This window comes from Corvus kubaryi, unplaced genomic scaffold, assembly GCF_017639235.1.
Source record: "Corvus kubaryi isolate FWS band 111438036 unplaced genomic scaffold, C.kubaryi_AGA036_p1.0 61889, whole genome shotgun sequence".
NCBI lineage: Eukaryota > Metazoa > Chordata > Aves > Passeriformes > Corvidae > Corvus > Corvus kubaryi.
Window position 1 is genome coordinate 45,936 of NW_024581420.1, and position 17,863 is coordinate 63,798.

The 17,863-nt window shown below is 55.8% G+C and overlaps 2 protein-coding genes across 17 annotated transcripts in view; both read left to right on the forward strand.

The window, feature by feature from the left end:
- The window catches only part of LOC121672398, a 28,036-nt gene extending 22,588 nt beyond the window's left edge, over positions 1 to 5,448 (forward strand). For 2 of the 16 annotated variants that reach the window (XR_006018845.1, XM_042045035.1), the window contains 2 exons: positions 4,259 to 4,446; positions 5,022 to 5,448. Coding sequence is in view for 4 of the 16 variants with exons in the window: in XM_042045035.1 (XP_041900969.1) it covers positions 4,259 to 4,446; positions 5,022 to 5,045 (212 nt within the window). In the remaining 12 variants the exon portion in view is untranslated. The other 14 variants (XM_042045037.1, XM_042045038.1, XR_006018837.1 and 11 more) reach the window with 14 other exon arrangements.
- Positions 5,449 to 7,894: 2,446 nt separating this feature from the next.
- On the forward strand, positions 7,895 to 17,857 carry LOC121672397 (centrosomal protein kizuna-like). The gene is made up of 6 exons (XM_042045033.1): positions 7,895 to 8,118; positions 8,973 to 9,035; positions 10,326 to 10,479; positions 12,439 to 12,531; positions 15,933 to 16,260; positions 17,455 to 17,857. The coding sequence occupies exons 1-6, from the start codon at positions 7,910 to 7,912 to the stop codon at positions 17,748 to 17,750; spliced, it is 1,143 nt and encodes a 380-aa protein (XP_041900967.1). The 5' UTR covers positions 7,895 to 7,909; the 3' UTR covers positions 17,751 to 17,857.
- The last annotated feature ends 6 nt before the right edge of the window (positions 17,858 to 17,863 follow it).

Genomic DNA, 17,863 nt, shown 5'->3' on the forward strand with positions numbered 1-17,863 from the left:
GGAGGAAAAAAAAGCCATTTATTTGTGGGAGAAGCAAAGGGCCAGGATTATTTAATTGAATCTCCCGGTCGCAGCAATGTCCCCTGGGAGACAGGGTACAGTTTTTAACATTGTGGGGTGCTGGGGGGGAGGCCTGGGAATGGAGGCCAGAGCCGGGCTGGAATAGCTCCACGTGCTTCCCTAGGAGGGGCCCCACTCTGCCAGCACCGTGTTGGGTCGCAGTGGGAGAGAGCTGGAGGCCCGGGCTGATCCTCGCTGGGTTTTGGTGGGGTCGGGGGCAGGAAGGGGCCCCTCGCTCCGCTGGGATCTAGCCGGAGCTTGGGTGGGTTATCGGGGAGGGCTTCCTGCCCCGGGAGTGGGGCTGATTCTGCCAGTAATTACCAGGGAAGAAGAAAGGGAATTTGTTGTCACGTCTATTGTGAGATCCCAGGTAAAATGAAGCAGGATTTAATTGGTCCTCGTTAAACAGAGCTGGGTTTCTAATATGGAGAAAGGCCTGGTCCGGGCAGTGTTTAATTGGGGCTGTGCATGCGCTGCTCAGCCGGCGCTTAAAGGAAGACACCGGGCCCTGCTCTTTCATCCCATTTTCTAATAAGGATAAATAAACAGGATGAATAATGCCATCGGTCTCTGCCCCGGCCCCCGCGAGACCCCAGCAGCGCAGTGCTGTTCACCCCAGAGCTGCTCCCTGAGATCCGTGAATCCAACGCGAGTGGGATCCCTCGGCACGGAGCGCCCGGTGCCGCACCGATGGGCTCCATTAGCAGAACCCCCAGTTCCAGCTACGGAGCAGCTCGGGGAATTCCTTGGTTAGTGGCTGTCAGAGGGGAGCCCCAGGAGAGGATGGGCCTCAGGGGGCAGGAGGGGAAAGACGGGAGAAAAGGACAGAAAATAAAATGATGTCTTTCCTTTTTATTTTTCCTTTCTTATTTCTTCCCCCCGTAAATCCCAGGAAGTGCTGGGAGACTGCACTCCCCCTCCCACGCAGCCCACTCGGGTAATTTCATTTATCCTGCAAATCTAATTAGCAATCCGTGGCTGACATTAATACAGATCTAATGAGGCCGGCGATGACCAGATTATCAGGCGAGCGCTGACACAGCCTTAAAGGCACATCGAGCCCTGCCATCGGTGGGACCCGGCAGGGGAAAAACTGCTTTAAAGGGGGAGAAGAAAAAAAAAAAGAAAAAAAAGAAAAAAAGGAAAGAGAAAAAAAAAAAAAAAAGACGAGGGAGGGGGAGAAAAACACGAGGAAAAACAGTGCGGGTAGGGCTTGGCTGCTTGGCTTATTAAGGGAGTTGGAGCTTTGCTGGATGCAGTTTATCCACCAGCATTGGGCCTCTGTCCCTGCCTCTCCCGAAATACTGTTCTGCAGAGGAGAAAAAGGGGGGGGGGTGGGAAACAAAGAAGGAAAAAAAAAAAAAAAAAAAAAAAAGAAGAAGCCAGAGCCCAAGGAGTCGCTGTGCAATTTATTCCAAGGGGTGGCTGTTGAGAAGGCGGCAATTTGCGGCGGCCGGGGGTTATTTAGTGCGATATGAAATCAAATGATCCTATTGCTCAAATAACAGTGTCTGGGAGGAGAAGCGAGCGCGCTCCAAAGGTAATTGTCTCCAGATGATATTCCCATTATCCCCCGATCCCGGCCTAAACGCTGCCAGCACCGGACTGGAATCGATACGGGGGGAGGACCGGGAGGATCCCGGGGCCGGGGGGAGCCATTCCCGGCACTGACCCCCCTCGGAAAGGGCGGCAGGGCTTCGGGAAGACCCCAAATTCCCTGTGGCTGCTGCCTATCCGTGCCTCGGCGGGAGCGGCAACACCGGCGGGGGAGCCGAGCCCGGAGCCCAGGTAAGGGACCTGCGGGGGGACGGGGAGAGGAAACCCGGCCCCTTGCCTGCCCCGGCGGGCAGCCGCTCTCCGAGCGGACCCTTCTGCATCGCCTTACCCCAGCCCAGGCTGTCGGTCCGGTGTGACCGCCCGCGGCCCCGGTCCAGCCCCGCCGCGCTCGGTCAGCCGCTGCCCGCGGTCGCTGCCGGCCGCGGTCGGTGCCGTTTGCCCGGAGCCGCTGGAAGAGCAGCCGGACCGGGGCCGGCTTCACTCTCAACGCCCGGGTTGCGGATGGAGCGGCGGCCCCCGCTGCCCGCGGCGCTGCCCGATGGTAAAATCGCCGGAATTCAATGGCTCGAGGAAAACGACGGGGGAAAATCCAAGGGGACGGAAGGCCGTGAGCGAGGGCGGGGGCGAAGCCAGCGGCACCTACCTGGGCGGGGGTCCCCGGGGCGGGGGTCCGGGCTCGGTCCGCGGCCGCTGCGGCGGCGGGGACCGCGCGCTCCGGGTGCGGCACCCCGAGGCGAGCGGCGGCCCCGCAGCCGCTCCCCGAATTCCGTCGGGGCGTCCCCCGCGCCGCCCGTGGGGCGTCCCGGGTTCCGCCCGGAGCTGCGGGTGCTGGGACGGGGCTTTTCCCCTTTCCGCCTTTCTTTGTCAGCCCCTCGCCCGGGCGGGCAGCGCGGCCCCGGCGCTTCGGGCACAGAGAACAAACGCGCTCCTGCCGAAAGAAATGACGGCGGGTACTGGGGGAGCGAGACTCCGGGCTGGGGCGCTCGGGAGCATCCCGGCTGGGGCAGCTCGGTGCTCCCCCGGCTAACAGCGGGAGGTGGCTGTGCTGAACTAGGGGGGACACTGCGGGCAGCGGCAGGAGGAGAACGCTCGGGATCAGGCGCGCCTCTCTCAGGTCAGGTCCTGACGAGAACAGGGCGCAGGTCACCCCCGGGCCGCCGGGAGAGGCTGGCACGGTTTGCGTGTCTGCAAACGGGCAAAACACTCGGGACCTGGAGCCTGGGGGTGAGCCCCAGCCTTCGCCTACTCGCGTGTCCACCCCACGCTGCCTTTCAGCGCTTTTGAGCGCTGTCAGGATGCACTGTTGGAGGGGTTTTGCATCTCTGGCCAAGCCTCTTTGTCAGCTTCAGGTTCCTATTTCTGTTTGGCGTGTTCTGAACGGAGTGCAGGGCCCAGGGGTGCTGAGCTCCGAGCAGATACGGCTTAATTCATTCAATAGTCCTGTGCTTGTTCTCCTGCTTTTTACAGACAAGTGAGCAGTTTATTTGCATGGATCCTTTCATTCACCACCAGAACAATCCTCTGCACAGGACAGGGGGAAGACGGCTAATCAGTCACAGCAAACCAGCACGGTGCTTTGGGGTGGGAAGTGAAAAACACCACGCGCACTCAAACCTGGGTTTCACAGAACTGGAGCACTGGGAGAGGCAGTGCGCGGGAATTGCCCCAGGTGAGACCTGGGCTGCCTGTGCAGGCAGCGCTTCCTCAAAGGCAAGCCAGCTTCCCCAGCACTCCCAGGCCCTGGCACTCAGCTCCAGACCTCTGGCAGAAGTGAGACTGGAACAGAGGCAGCCCCCCAGCAGTGCCCAGGCAGGAGGAGCTCGGGGTCCCCCCCGCCCCCCGCTCCGTGCTCGCTCTCCTCCCGTGCGGCCCTTTTGCTGACCCGCTCGCTTTTATTTCCCAGAGGCGCTGCTGACCTCCAGGTGTTCCTGCTGAGACACAGCCAGGGTTTGAGCGCTGGGCTGTGAGGGGGTAGGGGTCCTCCAGGGACCCCGTGTCTGTCACTGTGTCTGCCCCAGGAGCGGCGCCCCACTGCCGTGCTGCCAGACCCCAGTTCCCGGCCCCACGAACCGCGCGGCTCCCCAGGTGCCTCCCTTTGTTTCAAACCCTTGGAGCCTGGAGCACCTGTTGAACCTGAGGAGGAGCGCATCAAAGTGGCTGACAATTAGGAAACAAACACATACCATTTGAGGCGTTCTTGGGTGGAATCCAGTCGTACATAGATGGGCTTGTTGCTGTCGTCATCATACCGAATATTCTTCACAGTTGTGACATCTGTGCTGCGCAGCAGCGTCCCCGGCACGGCAAACACGGCATTATCTCGCTGTGCCAAGGCTTCGTTAATCAAACCAGACAATGGGCCAGACGCATCCCTTTGAGCCCGGCGCTGGGATCCTCCAGCCTTTTCACCTTGTCCAAATGCAGGCAGCAGCTCGTCAGAACTGATGGCTCTGAACTGTGGGGCTGGCAGGAAAACACGTAATTCAGTCAAAAGAATTCCCAGTTATTTTATATCCTCCCTTTAGTTTTTCGTGACTCGCAGAAGCTAAACTTTTTCAGTCTTTCGGTGGGTACTTGAGATCAATCCAGTCATTTGTTAGAACACTAATGAGGGAGCCTGACAGATGTGTGTCCTTTAAAGCAGCAGCAGCAGCAAGCGCTGAGAGCAAGCAGGATGGAGTGGCCTGGCCGAGCCGTGGCCCCACCGGCGGGAGCTGCGGAGTGGACGGCGCAGGGAACAAACAGCGTGGCCGTGAAGGTGCCGTTCTCCTGAAAGAGGATCCCGGCAGAAACACGGCTTGGTGCAGGGGCCAGCATGCCGAAGGCGAGGTAGGAGACTGTGTGCTGGGAACAGGTGTGGGCGCAGTGTCCCCTTTTCCTCACCGCGGCACCGCCTGCTCTGGGCACAGGGCAGTCGGGCACGTGGCGTCCTGAGAGCCCCTGGAGGGATGTTCTCTGTCCCACGTCTGTAAGGAGGGGAGCTCGTGGTGCTCGTGTGGCAGGCCCTGCCGTGCGCCGGGTTCTGTCACCCTGGCTCAGGCTGCAGCTGAGTGGGACCCCAACGGGCCCCTGTGGCACTGAGCTTGGCTGTGTGTTGTGAGCCGCTCCTCCCGCTTGCTGCCTGGTCACTGCAGGCCTGAGAGAGACATTCCGGAATACTCTCTCCTGGCACAGAAATATGCCAGAGCTGGTTCAGCTTGAGGAACAGCAGTTACAGTGGCACCGGGTGCTCCCGAGCACGAGGTGTAGGTGCTTTCAGGGAAGAAGGGAGTTGAGTCCTTTGGCTCTGAGTGGGCTGGTTCGAACTCAGCCTCTTGGCTCATATCTCAGAAAACCTAAATTCAGTTCCCGTTTCTCCAGGGATGGGGAAGCTCAACACTGTCAATCTCCTCTTTCCTCTTCAGAGACAGCAGCAGACACTTGAATAGAGACTCCTTGTGGTTACAGCCTGGTCACGGGAGTGACCAAGACCCGAAATCTCCCTGACATCCATCCCCTCTGGATGCTTGGCCTTGGAACAGCCTCACTCGGGCCACGCCTGCTCCATTCTGCTCGTGGAGCCTCCTGTGCTGCATGGGACACTGGAAAAGCACTTGGAGATGGCTGGAGAAGGAGGGAGGCTTCCTGGCAAATGGTCTCTAAACAGGGCCCTTCCCTGTGCCGTGGCTTTTCTGGGGCTCGTTAACATCAGGGGTACGTGCTTGTATCTCAGTTCTCCAGGACTGATTCAAAGCCCACGGGCAGTGACGTGCCTGGGGGCTTTTCAGTTGTGTCACCTGGCTTCGGCTAAGGCCCCCACACTGTTAATAAACATGCCGTATTTGTCACTGCTGCAGTCTCCAGGTTTTTGTTTACTCGGCCGCTGGGTTCTGCGTTCCGGGCTCCTGCTGGAGGAACTCTGTCACCTGCCCCAAGGCAGCGGATCCCAGGGCAGACGTGGTGTGCGCCGCTCGTGCATCAGAAACGAGTAATAACAGGTTTCGAGGAACTGTAACACTTAATAAAAGCGTCTTATTACATTTAAATGTATTAAAATGTAAACATTAAATTCAGCACGTTAATTACTGTTTCCAGGCGCTGCCGCTGACAGGAAATGGATCCTCACAACTGCTCTGCTGAGATCGCTCGCTGCCGTTACTGCTCTCTGGTTCCTGGGGTGTTATTAGTGCTCTGCATTTGGGACTCGAGTCATTAACAGCCAGGACTTCACTGGGCATTATGTAAATTCTCTGTTTGCTACACAAACACACAGCTACCAGGGCCTGCGTTACGTGCTTAACTGGGAGAAAGGAAAGCAAATGCTTTTTCAGCTCGGCCCTGACTCGTGGGCGAGCTCACTGTGCTCTCAGGGATCAACCCAGCACCGAGAGGGAAGGCCTCTTCCCAACGCATCCCTGTGTTTCTGCAAATCCCTTTCCAGAGCAGTGTGTGTCCCCCCACCTGCTGCGTGTCCCATGACAGCCCGCCACGGACACCAGCAATTCCTGCTCTGTAAGGAGGTTTTCCCACTTTCCTGGGAGCGAGGGGCATCCCATCCCTGCAGCAGGCATGTGCAGCACGTGGATCCGTTGCCCTGGAAAGCTGGGAAACCCTGCCAGGGGTCTCTGGTAGATGAGAGGCCTGTGGCCAGGTGCCCAGCTCTGTGAGGCCAATCCCACGCCTTTTGGGATACGCTTACATGCCAGAGGAAAGCGGGATGCTGAGGGACACGTGGCTGCCTCCCTAAATGGAAAAGAGAGCAAAGCTGTTCAGATCAGCGCGCATCAATCCCTGTGTGGGAATCAAGAGATGCTTTGGTTTGGCAGCTACCGGGGACAAAGCCACCATCTCATTCAAAGTGCGTTTAACGCGACAGAAGGAGGCGGCTCCCTTTGACAGTTCTACAGCTCTTATCAGACTACATCAAAATTAAATTAAAACAATCTAAAAGAAGTGTGAAGTACTGCGGGGAGAACACAAACCAAACACTCCTCTTTGTAGGCTTTCAGGGAAGGGACCGCATCCCTTATCAGGGATGGGAGGATGGAGATTATTCTTGAGTCAATTATGAGCCGGGGAGGGGGGGGGGGGGCTGCGGTGAGCACCGAGACACGGAAGAAAGTGGGAAATACGTCGTTGTCGAGGGGCACCGGGCTCAGGCTCCTTAGCTCCTTATTTTTTTGTTAAATAAATAGCAGGATGTGGAGCCCTGCCTGCGGTTCAAGACCCTCGAGCCCCAGCCCGAGGTCCACAGCAGGAAAAAAGCCCTCCCAGGGCTTTGCCTGGAGAGAAACTGTGCAGCCCGAGGGGTCAGGGACCACCAGCCACCTTTCCACTAAACCCTAAAACTGCAGTTTGGGAATAGGGCTTCCAGCGTGCTCAGGATTTTAGACAGTGCTGGAAGCGCTCGGAAGTTTTTGTGCTCTTTTAGGCGTTCTTTTAGCAAGCACCAATATTTTTGGAAGCAGGCCCAGGAACGCTGGTGGATCACTAAACCCAGTCTAGGAACCCCAAAAGCCCCTGATCCCCCCCAAGTCCCCAGACAGAGCCTCCAGCTCCAGCTGAGCTTTCATGTGTTGGTTCTCGGCCAGAAGTTCTAACGAAGGCTAATTACTGTGATGATCTTGCAGTAATTGTACACTGATTGCAGTCCTAATTATGCTTAAGCATTTCACTGCTCTCCGCAATTTTGTCTATTGATGTTTCGCTTCTCCTTCATTTCAATTATTCCCGTGGTATTCAGATTTTATTGGGGCCCTGGAATTTAAGCGCTCATTTGGCAACTTCCTTTCAAAGGGTTCGAAGTTTTTATCTGGAAATGAAAGGCAGGCGTTCTGTTTTCATCCTGCAGCTAGAGATGCGAACGCAGGGCTGGGGGTGACCGTGGCTTCTCCCACCTGAATTTTGGAGAGGTGACAGCACCAGAGGGACACAGCGGCACTCCAGAGGACGAGGAAGCGGGGTTTTTTTTCCCTTGAAAACCATGGTGTACAATAAACTTGGTAAAACCAACTGTAACTGTTCAGCAGCTCCCAGTTATTTTTTGAACTGGCGCTTTGCAAATTTCCCCCTTTTTTAGGGACGCGGATCCTGCCTCGCCCCAGGTGCCCTCCAGCACCGAGTCGGGGGCTCATCTGGGCGAACGGCAACACCCGAGGTAACAAGGCGGTGGCGAGAGACGGGGCAACGATAAAGGACGGCTAAAAAACGACAAACGCCTTAAAGGCTTCCGAAGCGCCTCCGGGCGGCGCAGGCCGCGCCCGCCCGTCCCCATGGCAACGCGGGGCGGCACTTCCGGGGTCCCGCGCGGGGCATGGCGGGAGCCGCACGCGGGCGCCGGCGGAAGCCGCGCGGGGCGACCGGGATCGGGATCGGGATCGGGATCGGGAACGGGATCGGGATCGGGAACGGGATCGGGATCGGGATCGGGAGGGGAACGGGGCCACTGGGACCGCCACCGTGCACCGGCACCACCGGGACGGACACTCCGCGACCGCCGGCCCCGCAGCCGCCCCGCGCCAGGTGAGCCGGGTCCCTCCCCCCGCGGCGCGGTTGGGGTTCGGTTCTCGCCCCGGGCGGGGGGATGCTCGCTGGTGGGGAGGGGATGGACTTGGGGGAGCTGAGGAATGCCGTGTGCTACCTGCAGGATGGGGGAGCGGGAATGGCATCGGAGCCAACGGGTGCTCGCATCCATCGGCGTCCCCATCCCTTAGGGTACCGGTGTTCTCCGTTTCCGAGGCACGAAAATTACTTGGACAAGTGTAAAAACAAGATCTCGAAACTGGCGCTTGCTTGGCTGTCCGTGGTGCAAGGGGAAATTGAAGGGATGAGATCCCGGACGGATCGTGGCTGTTAAATTGCCATGTGCAGGACGCGAAACCCTAGTCCTGCTCTGGGCGCTGGCAGGATCCATCCCATGGCTAAAACCTTGCTCTCAGGCGGAGCAGCGGGAAGGGCTTTTCCTGGCTCCTCTCCCTGCAGGGAAACTGGGAGGTGCTGTCCGTGTGTCCGTGTGTGTAGGGAGAGCCCAAATGCACGGAGAAGGGTGCCCAGACGTGTTGGGGTGTGTGACGTCCCCTTCACTCCCGCAGCTTCCTGGGGTCTCTGGCTGTTCCAGTGGGTCCCCTGTGGATGTTCAGGCATCTTTTGCCTTTCCAGCAACCCTGTTCCAGCGAGGAACAAAGAGAGGGGTGAAGGCTTGGGAGTTGTTCTGCTTAGTGCTGAGCTGGGCTGGCAGATGAGTCTGTAGCTCCCAGCGGAGCTGAGCTCTCTGCTCAGCAAGGGCTGTGCTCTGCAAAACCCCTTAGTTCTGGCATTCGGAGGCTTCAGGTGGGGAAATGTTTTTATCTTGCTGTGTGTTGTTTGTTTTCTTCCAGTGGAGCCAAAAGGCTGGAATTAGGAAGGCAGCAGATGGAACACACGGTGGCTGATCCATACCTGTAAGCCCATTCAAAAGCTTCTTGGGGGGTTATTTCATTTTAGGTACAAGGGTTCTGTTACCTTGGAAAGCCTTTACGATGTTGTCTGGAAGGTCTGTCAGTAATAATACATTTATATTTGTATGTTAGGTATAATGTAAAATTCATGTCTTCAAGTTACTGATGAAATAACTGCAGCAGTAGCATGAGTGCCTCATTCTGTGGACACTAGAATCTTGGGAGCAATGAACGTGTGGGTTGGCTTTATCCTACTTTTACAAAGCCACCACAGCTTAGTCTGTGCTGGAGAATCCCAGGGTCTTAGAAAGTGGAAAGCCTCCAGAAGCCCTGGGGGGTGTTCCAGGTTCTGGTCCTGCTCCTTGGATTCTTTCTGCAGCATCTGTTTAACGGAAGTTGCACGGACAGTCTGTACCAAAAAAAACCCCAACAAACCCAAACCCTAAACAGCAAACCGAAGCAAAAAAAATATCCTGAAGTCCCAACAGCCAAAGAGGACTGAGCAGTGTCTTCCAGTGCTGCACTCCTTTCCTCAGAGGGGTTCTGTAAAGCTCCAGGGACTGAGGGCTGGGTGCTGCTGGAAGGGGCAGAAAATGCCGATACAAGTTGAGGAGGAAATGTGTGGACAGGCGGGGCAGCATCACAGGTACTTTTTTTCCTGGTGTTACTGGCTTTGGTTTGACCTAACAGGTTTAGGACCGTGGTTCCTCTGAACGTCTTGGGGGCTTTGGGGTGCAGTTTCCCTCCTGGCTGAAGCGGAGAGCTGTGAGCCAGGGGCACCTCTGGGTGCCCATTTCCCTGTGTTGGCGTTAATGCCGGGTGGCTGCCCTGGGGAAAGAGGCCTGGCTGGAAGGGAATCTGTAGGTGGGAGAGAGCTGGGTCAGATGGCTTTTCGGTGCCCCTCTCGGTGGCACCGTGGGCTTAGGCAGCTGTGAAAGCTCAGCCTCGGCGTTCCCGCTCGGGTGGCTTGCGGAACACGTTCCTCTGCTACGGCTTCCGTTTTGATTTAACGGGATCGGCGCGACTGGAACGCAGTCCATGTAAAACACACTTACAGGAGATCTGTCATGTATTTGCCCCTTCGGAACACCAAAGCCCCTGTGTAAATCTTCAGGGAAGCGGCACGTGTATGCCTATATAAATACAGGTGTGCAGAAGAACGAGTCTCCTCCTTTTGGGGTCTGGGCAGCTCGCCCTCGGTGTCGGGGTCTGTGTGTCTGAGGCGGGGTGATTGTGCTGGATGCTTTTGGTTTATTTTCACGCCTCTTCAAGTGCCTGTTGTTCGCCCTGCAGGGTGAGACTGAAGCACCTGAAGCTGCAGAGGCACCTGGCAGCGGTGTCAGCACGGCAGCAGCTGGCCCTGCGTCGGAACCGGGCCCTGCGCCGGGAGTTCCTGCAGCTGGAGGCTCACATGGAAACCACGGGCTGGGAGAGCATCCGGAAGATGGAAGTAACTTTCTATAAGACTTGATCGGGGGTGTTTGCCGTTGTTATGCAGGAATCTCTTGGTATGTCCTAGAGCTGGAAGCAAACTCCATCAGGGTCCGTGTTTCAGGCTGTAGAACAGACAGGTCTGAAGTACCCCAGACTCAACAGGCTGCTGTAAGAAAAAGCCAAGCCCTGAGGGTTTCTTGAATCGTATTATTATTATTGTTGTTGTTGTTATTATGATGTCATGCTGTTCCCTAAAGTTCAGTTGCAAAGTGATGATTCCAGACTTTCAAAAATGGGATTGCGACGTCTGCTTGTGGCACTGCTGCACGGAGCCAGGTTTTTGGGGGAGCACAGTCTGGGAGGGAGCTGTGTTCGTTCCTGCTTTCCAAGGGCAGCGGCGCTCCTCAGAAGAATTTGGCTGCGCTTGTTCCTCACACAGCTATAGCCTAGGTAGCGCCTGTTGGATCTGGTGACGTTCCCAGAACATCTTTTCCTGGCTGCAGTGCAGCAGCCCGGAGTTCAGAGCCTGTCCCTGGGGTGTGTGATTCCCTGCCCCTGATTTTTAGTTGTTATCTGAAGCAGAGCAGGAGAGGGGGCTGTGCTGCGGTGCCACCTTTCCCCTGCTGGTCTGAAGGGGTTTTTCTTCCTCAGCTCACCAGCCTGCCCAGTGTCAGGGCCGGTGGCTCTGACCCCTGCTGTGAGTCCCAGTCAGAGTGCCACAGGTGGGGCTGCACGCAGGGTTTTTGTTCAGCCCTCCCATTTTGATGTTCCTGTGCCATCCATTTTATCTTTGCCAAGTTGCAGTTACTTTTCGGAGCTGCTGAACGAATGACATCTCCTCGGTGTTAGTTATGGAGAGCAGGAGAGTTATGGAGCGTGCAATCATTCAATCTATCGTGGGAGTACACAGAAAGAAATTATTGCTGTTTTCGCTCCTCTTTTTCCGTACAGAATGCCCTTTAGGAGCGCTTCATCACAACGCTGTGCACATTTATTATGTGGCTGCAGCTCACAAAACTCCTATTGTTTCTGAAAGATGCACTTTTGCTCCCTGTGTTTGGTCAGTAATTTTTTAGGGTATATATAAATAAATTCGCTGCAGCTTTCAGCCAAATCCGGGAGTTACATCTCAGTTTCTTTCGAGCATCTTGACCCCTCAGGTGGTGAGGTTTTGTTCCTTACGGTTCCACGTTTGGAGGTTTCCCGAGCAGCCTCCTTCCTACCTGGGAGCCGAAGGCGGCGCCGCCGCCGGAGCGAAGGGCAGGGGCGGGCGAGTTAATTGTGTGAAGGGTTTATTCCCACGCCTGTTCCCTGCTGCAGCTCAGCTCCTGGAGTGCTCCTAGCCGGGCTGTCGCGGCGTGCTGCTGGGGGCTGCAGTTCGGATTGCAGGCAATGCCCAGCCCCGCTCCCAGCGCGCTGCCGCCGCTGCCGCTCCGTTAAACCCTGGAGCGGGGAGAGCCGGGTTCGGGGCAGCCAGCACGGAGCCTTCCTTCCCCGCTGGGCTGCTCTCTGCAGCATCTGCCGGGGATTGTTCCTCACGGCAGCCCAGCCAGTTGTAAGATGGGGCGTGAAAAACACATTGCGGAGCTCGTTTTCATCCCGAAGCAGCCGAGTCGTTGTCCGGAGGCAGCAGCAGTAATTCGGTGTTACAGATGCCGGTTGGGATGCAATAAATACGAGTCAACAAGTTACTGCTGTTCTGTAGGATTCTGAATGATGAGTAAATGTGTACGAAAGCCCTGCAGCAGGTTGTGTACAGGCCATGCTGCTTGGGCAGGGGAGCGGAAAAGCAAGGAGAAAATGAGATCTCCGCTTTTAAAGACAGCCTGAGTTAAAAAGGCTGTGGGGACTTTGCATTTAAAGGTGCACGTTTTGCAAAGTGCATTTTGCAAAGTGGTGTCTCTCGGGGTGGGGGAGGTGGGGGGTGGTTGTTTGGCCTCCAGTTTTGTGTGACGGATTTGTTCCCGTTTAGGAATGGTACGGAAGGGAAATTAAAAACCTGTTATCCCTTCAAGAGGGCATCTTGTCAGCAGGAGGTGACAAGGAGGAAGGATCCAGCGAGCAGGTAATGGGGTGGGGAGGGGGGGGTGGAAATGGGCTTCATTGCAGCGCCGTGCTCTCCTCGGAGCTGCGCAGCCTTTCTGTGGGGATGGCGGCGCTGGCACGTGCAGCGCGCGATTGTGTGTAGTGCCCGGGAGAAGGAGAACCACCTGGGTAAAACGTGCGATTATTTCATCCGAAGAGCTGGAATTAAAAAAGCACTCGGACTGTTTACGCACGTCTTCCTGTTGGCTTTTATAATTCCTGCGCCGGGTGGTGTGGAGGTGGTCGTGACCGAGGAGGAAACGTTGCTAATGAGGGATATTTGCGGAACTGCAGCCGGGGAGCCGTGTGCTGTGTTTATAATTTTGTGTGTTCTGACCTTTCCTCAGAAGGAGCAGAAGGAGATTGCATATCTGAGGAACAGACAAAAAGACTGACAAGGAATACTTAAATATCTGCTGCCATATATCTGCAGTAATGCAGGCTCCTAATCCCTCCTCCTATCTCCATATAAATGATACAGTTCAAGACCAGAGCTGTTTTCTCCACTAAACGCAGCAAAGCTCTTTTAGATGAAATGTCTAAAAACATCTTGTAATAACTTGGAGCATGCTGGCAAGAGTAGTCACTTGTGACTGTGTGTGGAAGCCCCTCAGCCAGCCGGCGCCGGAATAGGCAGGACGGGAGCATCACTCCATTATTCCGAGGAGCCAGCAGCACGCGCGTCCCTTAGGCTACAGCATTCATTAAGGAAAGCTTACTGGGCTGAAAGCTGGGAACAGATGATAACGGGATATGATTTTCATATTTAATGCATTCCTTGGAAGAGTGTGTGTGCTGCAGATTGATAGAAGAATCAACTGCTACTTTACTAAAAGACTTTCTAGTTTGCCCTATAGCTACCGATGGAATCATTCAGCCAAGAAATTAACTTTTTCCCCTTTTACCTGCTTTATGTATCTGCTAAGCAGGCTGCTGGCTGCCAGGGAATGTTATTATGCAGTTAAATGTTTGGTATTTAAGACTCTTATCAGAAAAGAAACAGAGGCCACACTATTTTGTTTTTATAGTAGGAGGAAGGTTTTTGGTTTCCTTTCTTCAGTGCATTAGCAGCCGTTAATCTGAGTTTATAGGAAGTTTTCCCCGTAGATTAAAAAGTTAAAAACCTTGAATTTAGAGCATTCTTTAAACTGTAATACACAAAGCAGTGAACCCGAGCAGCCTTGACCCATACAGGCAGGCCTGTGGCAGGGAGCAAACTGCGGTCTGAACCGGGAGGTGTTGTGGGGAAAGGCGGGTTTATTTTGGAATGTGAGCTGTCCAATTAGGGCAGGCGGTGTGGGAGATGGGATTTCCATCCGATGGAGAAGTTGACATCAGTGCTAGGGCATCAAAGGCTCGTGGTGTGACTCGGGGGTTTAAACACTGTGGGCAGGTTTTGGACAGTACGAGAGTGTGGTGTGTGCCCAAAAATGTCACTTTGTGTACAGTAATGGAGTTGATCGTGGACTCCCTTTATTCCCTGTCCTCCTCCTCCTCCTCATCTCCCTCCTAAAATACAGAGGTAACTTCAGCTACACTGTGCATCTTTTGCCATGTCCCTGGGCTGTGCTTCAGCTCTTAATTCTGGTGGTTTTCTTGGCTTCAAATCTGCTGGTTCTCCTGTCCAAAGCACAGGAGTTTGTTCTCAGTGTTGCTGCTCCGAGTCAGTCACAGAGAGCGCGCAGTCAGCGCGTGGGATGTCCGGGACGCAGCTCATGGAATGGGTTTTATTTCCCAGCACTGGGATTGGGATGGCTTCCTTCAGGCTGGTTGGGATGCAGTGACTGTGTGATGGCCCCCTCAGAGACAGCGTGGGGGGTCATCTCTGGGCCTCGGGGACCCAGAAGGACAGTCCCAGAACCAGCCTTCTGCAGACGGGCAGTATCCCAATGCTCAAACACCATCAGGAATGTCTGGCATGTTCTGTGGCTGACGTGTGCCCTTTTGGGCTGCCAGCTTCCGGGGGAGTCCTTGAGCTCAGAAGTCCCGCACTGAGGAGCTCCTTCCCGGCTGGCAGAGCTGTACAGCCCCCGGCTCCCGGATCCTGTGTGCCGTGATGCACTTCCTTGGAGCCTTCAGAAGATTTTGGACTCGGGCATGCTGGAACCTCCCAGGAGCCTCTTCCCTGGGAAAGGGATCGTTAGGGATATGTGCTGTGCTTGTGCCCGTTCGAAATCCGTTTGTTTTGGGGCACTGCGTCCGGGAGCTGCCAAAGCCACGCAGGACTGGCTGGAGGCATTAGAAGGCACCAAATCCAACGCCCGAGAAGTAATTAGGAGGAACCTGAGAGCAGTGGCGATGGAATAAGTGGTGAACTTAATCTGAGTGGCAAACCTTTACTGCTCCTTAAAATGACTTCATGGCTTTTTGTTCTGCTCCTTGTTACGTGGAATTCGAGCTTTTTTAAGGAACCTTGGCCACAGACCAGACAAGATGCCTTTGTTTCCTTTCAGCTGGGCTTGGCAGCTGACTTTGTGTGGGAGGAAGAGGTCAGGCAGTGAAAGAGAGGGGAGAGGTGTGGAGGTGACTGTAAATTGTCCTGCTGGGATTTGGGGCTGGAGAGGAAGCCCTGCTTAGTGTGAACAATGGCATTACGATGGCTAATTTTGGCTTTGCATAAACCGGCGGTGACCCTGCAGCAGTCGTGGTGGCAGCAGCCACTCCTCCCAAATTGTCCTGATTGAGTAGGCTCGCAGAGAAAGAGAGGCAAGTATTAAAACACTGGGGTTTAGCAGCAGAGTGGTTGTACTCCTGGAGCTGGCTTTGTGCGAGTTCAGCAGTCCTTGGAGGAGAGTGCCATTTAAAATGTGTCTGCTCCGTGTCCCACGTCAGCTGGTGGGAAAGGCGATGTCACTGCCATGGGAAGAGCAGGAGGGAGACGCCGAAACTGAGTCTTGCCTTGTTCCGTGATGTGAGGGAAGCTGGACCTGCTGAGTGATTCACACATGGAGCACGATGGTCCCTCTGGGCTCTGTGGCATTGTAGGCAGCTCTAAGCATTGTGCTTTGGTCCAGGGTCTCCAAAGTCTGTGTAGGATCCCAGTCTCAGAGGTCAGACCCTTTGTAAAATCCAGTCACCTTTTAGGTGGGTTTGAGTCCTTGGTGTGTTCGGGTCCTGTTGGGCCGGGCTGGGGGTGCAGGCAGCTCCTGCCACTGGGTGTTTTGGCTCGTGGAGCTTTAACTGAGGCCTGGCCCCTCGTTTCACACTGGGATGCACGGAATGTGTGCCAGGGGTTGTGTAATGTTGATGCCGTAGCAAACCCTTGAATTCTGTGGCACCTTTCTCTTCAGAGCCCCGCGTGGCACCTGGAGAAGCTCCGTGTGCCACGCACAGTTTGTGTCCCGTTTGTCTCCTTCAGCCACGTCCCACCGTGTGTTTCAGGTGCTGCAGGCTGGAGAGCAGGCGGGAATTGGCACCAGTACAGCCGAGCCAGGAGAACTGGGCCTTCCAGCAGCAGCCTTGCTGGGCTGCCCCACATCGGCTGCCTCGGCCACGGGAGGCTTGGGCTCCCAGCAGGACCCGCCTGAGCGCTCCACGTCTCCTGAGGGGCTCGGTCCCGAGGCCGGCAGCGCTGCTGGAGAGGGTGAGGAGGGAGCAGCGGGACACGGGGACCTGGCTGCCGGTGAGGGAGGCTCCGAGCAGCTCATCTCAGCTTCTGGCGCCGGAGCAGCACCCCGCAGGCAGGGACAGCAGCAGGGAAGTGTCCCAGGTACGGCAGTGGGATGTGTCCCTGTCTGCCCCAGCCAGAGCCATGCCCGTGTGCACCTTCTCCTGCACCTCTGGCACTGGCCTTGGAGTGTGGTGGCCCTTACTCCTTTTTTCTCTCTTTGTCTCTTTCTTCCTTTCGACTCCGTTTCCCCCCCAGGCCGCTCACGAAGGGCATGCTGGGCGCTGATCCTGGTCGGGGGCGCCGTGAGGGAAAGTTTCCTCACTGCTGTGCCCACCGAGGCCCTGGCGTAGTCTGAGCCTCATCTGGAGAGGTTTAATGTGAACCTGCTTCATCAGAGGAGTCACTTCTGTTTCGGGCTGGTTTCCATCTCCCTCAGAGCTGGTGCACAACAGCTGATCCATTTCCAAACTGGGATTCAGCAGTGTGGGTGGGTTTGGAAAACCCCTCGATTCCGCTGCATCCCCATTCCCCAGCAGGCAAAGGAGTTGGGTTTGTTGCACATCCCTGCTCCACAAATTCAGACGCAAGGCCCTGGTGCGGCTCCTGTGGGGCACAAACCTGAGGTGATTCAGTCCCAGTGAAACCCCATGACAGAGCCAAGCAGGAGTGCTGGGGGCTGTGCAGAGGCTGGTTAATTTAAACCTAAGGTGAATTTTATGGAAAACTGGGCATTTCTGTAGCAATCCCAATTTGTTACGGCACTGGCTGGTCCACTAACTGTTGGCAGTCTGTGAAAAGCCGAGCAGCGCGTCTGTGTCACCCCAGTTCAGCCTCTCAGAGCCTCCAGGCGAGCATTCCTGTTCAAAGGTTTCCAAAATGGGTGCAGTAGGAGCCTCTTGGGGTGCACTTTTTTTAGCCTAAGAGATGTTTTCTCCGGCTTCTCTGTTTGATTCCTCCAGAGCTGATTTGGTCAGGTAGCTGGTCTCTGTGCCAGCGTGGTTTCTGAGGAATTCACGGTTTGTCCCCAAACCCCGAAGGCTGCAGCCTCCCTGGACTCCCCCTTGTGAGAGGAGCATGGAAGGACAGGGGCCGTGGGCAGGGAAGCCCACAGACAAGGGGAATAGAGGGATGGAGGGATGGAGGGATGGATGCTCCCTCACACAGGGTGAATAGTGTGGGTAAGCTTGGTTTCATTCCCTACGCTGTGATCTACTCCATAGTGCTGCTAGTGTTTTGAGAAGAATAATTACTGGTTTTATATCTTTGATGCATTATTTTTTGTTGTTGTTACAGGGGCAAAGCCTGGCCTGAGCAGCTGGCGGGCTCACAGGGAGGGGAGCAGTGCTGAGCTCCCGGTCCCTGCTGGTGCTGAGGAGGAGGCGAAGCCGAGCATTCCCGACACGCGGCAGGAGCAGGGTGGGGATGCCCAGACTCCGGAGGGCTCCCTGCTGCCACCCCTGAGCCCTCCTGCAGCCCAGGAGGAGCCCTTGGACAGCTCAGCACCACACAGGTACCACTTCCCTGTTTCCTGGATCAGCTGGGCTGGTCGGGGCACCAGAGCTCACACAAAGTTCTCCCCTGTCCTTTAGTACCTTGTCCCTGTGCTGGGCGTTCAGGGGCTTCGGGCACCTCACTGGGGTCAGAGCTGCCAAGCGAAGGATTTGTCGTTAAGGTGCAGATGGATGTTCTTTAAATGTACACA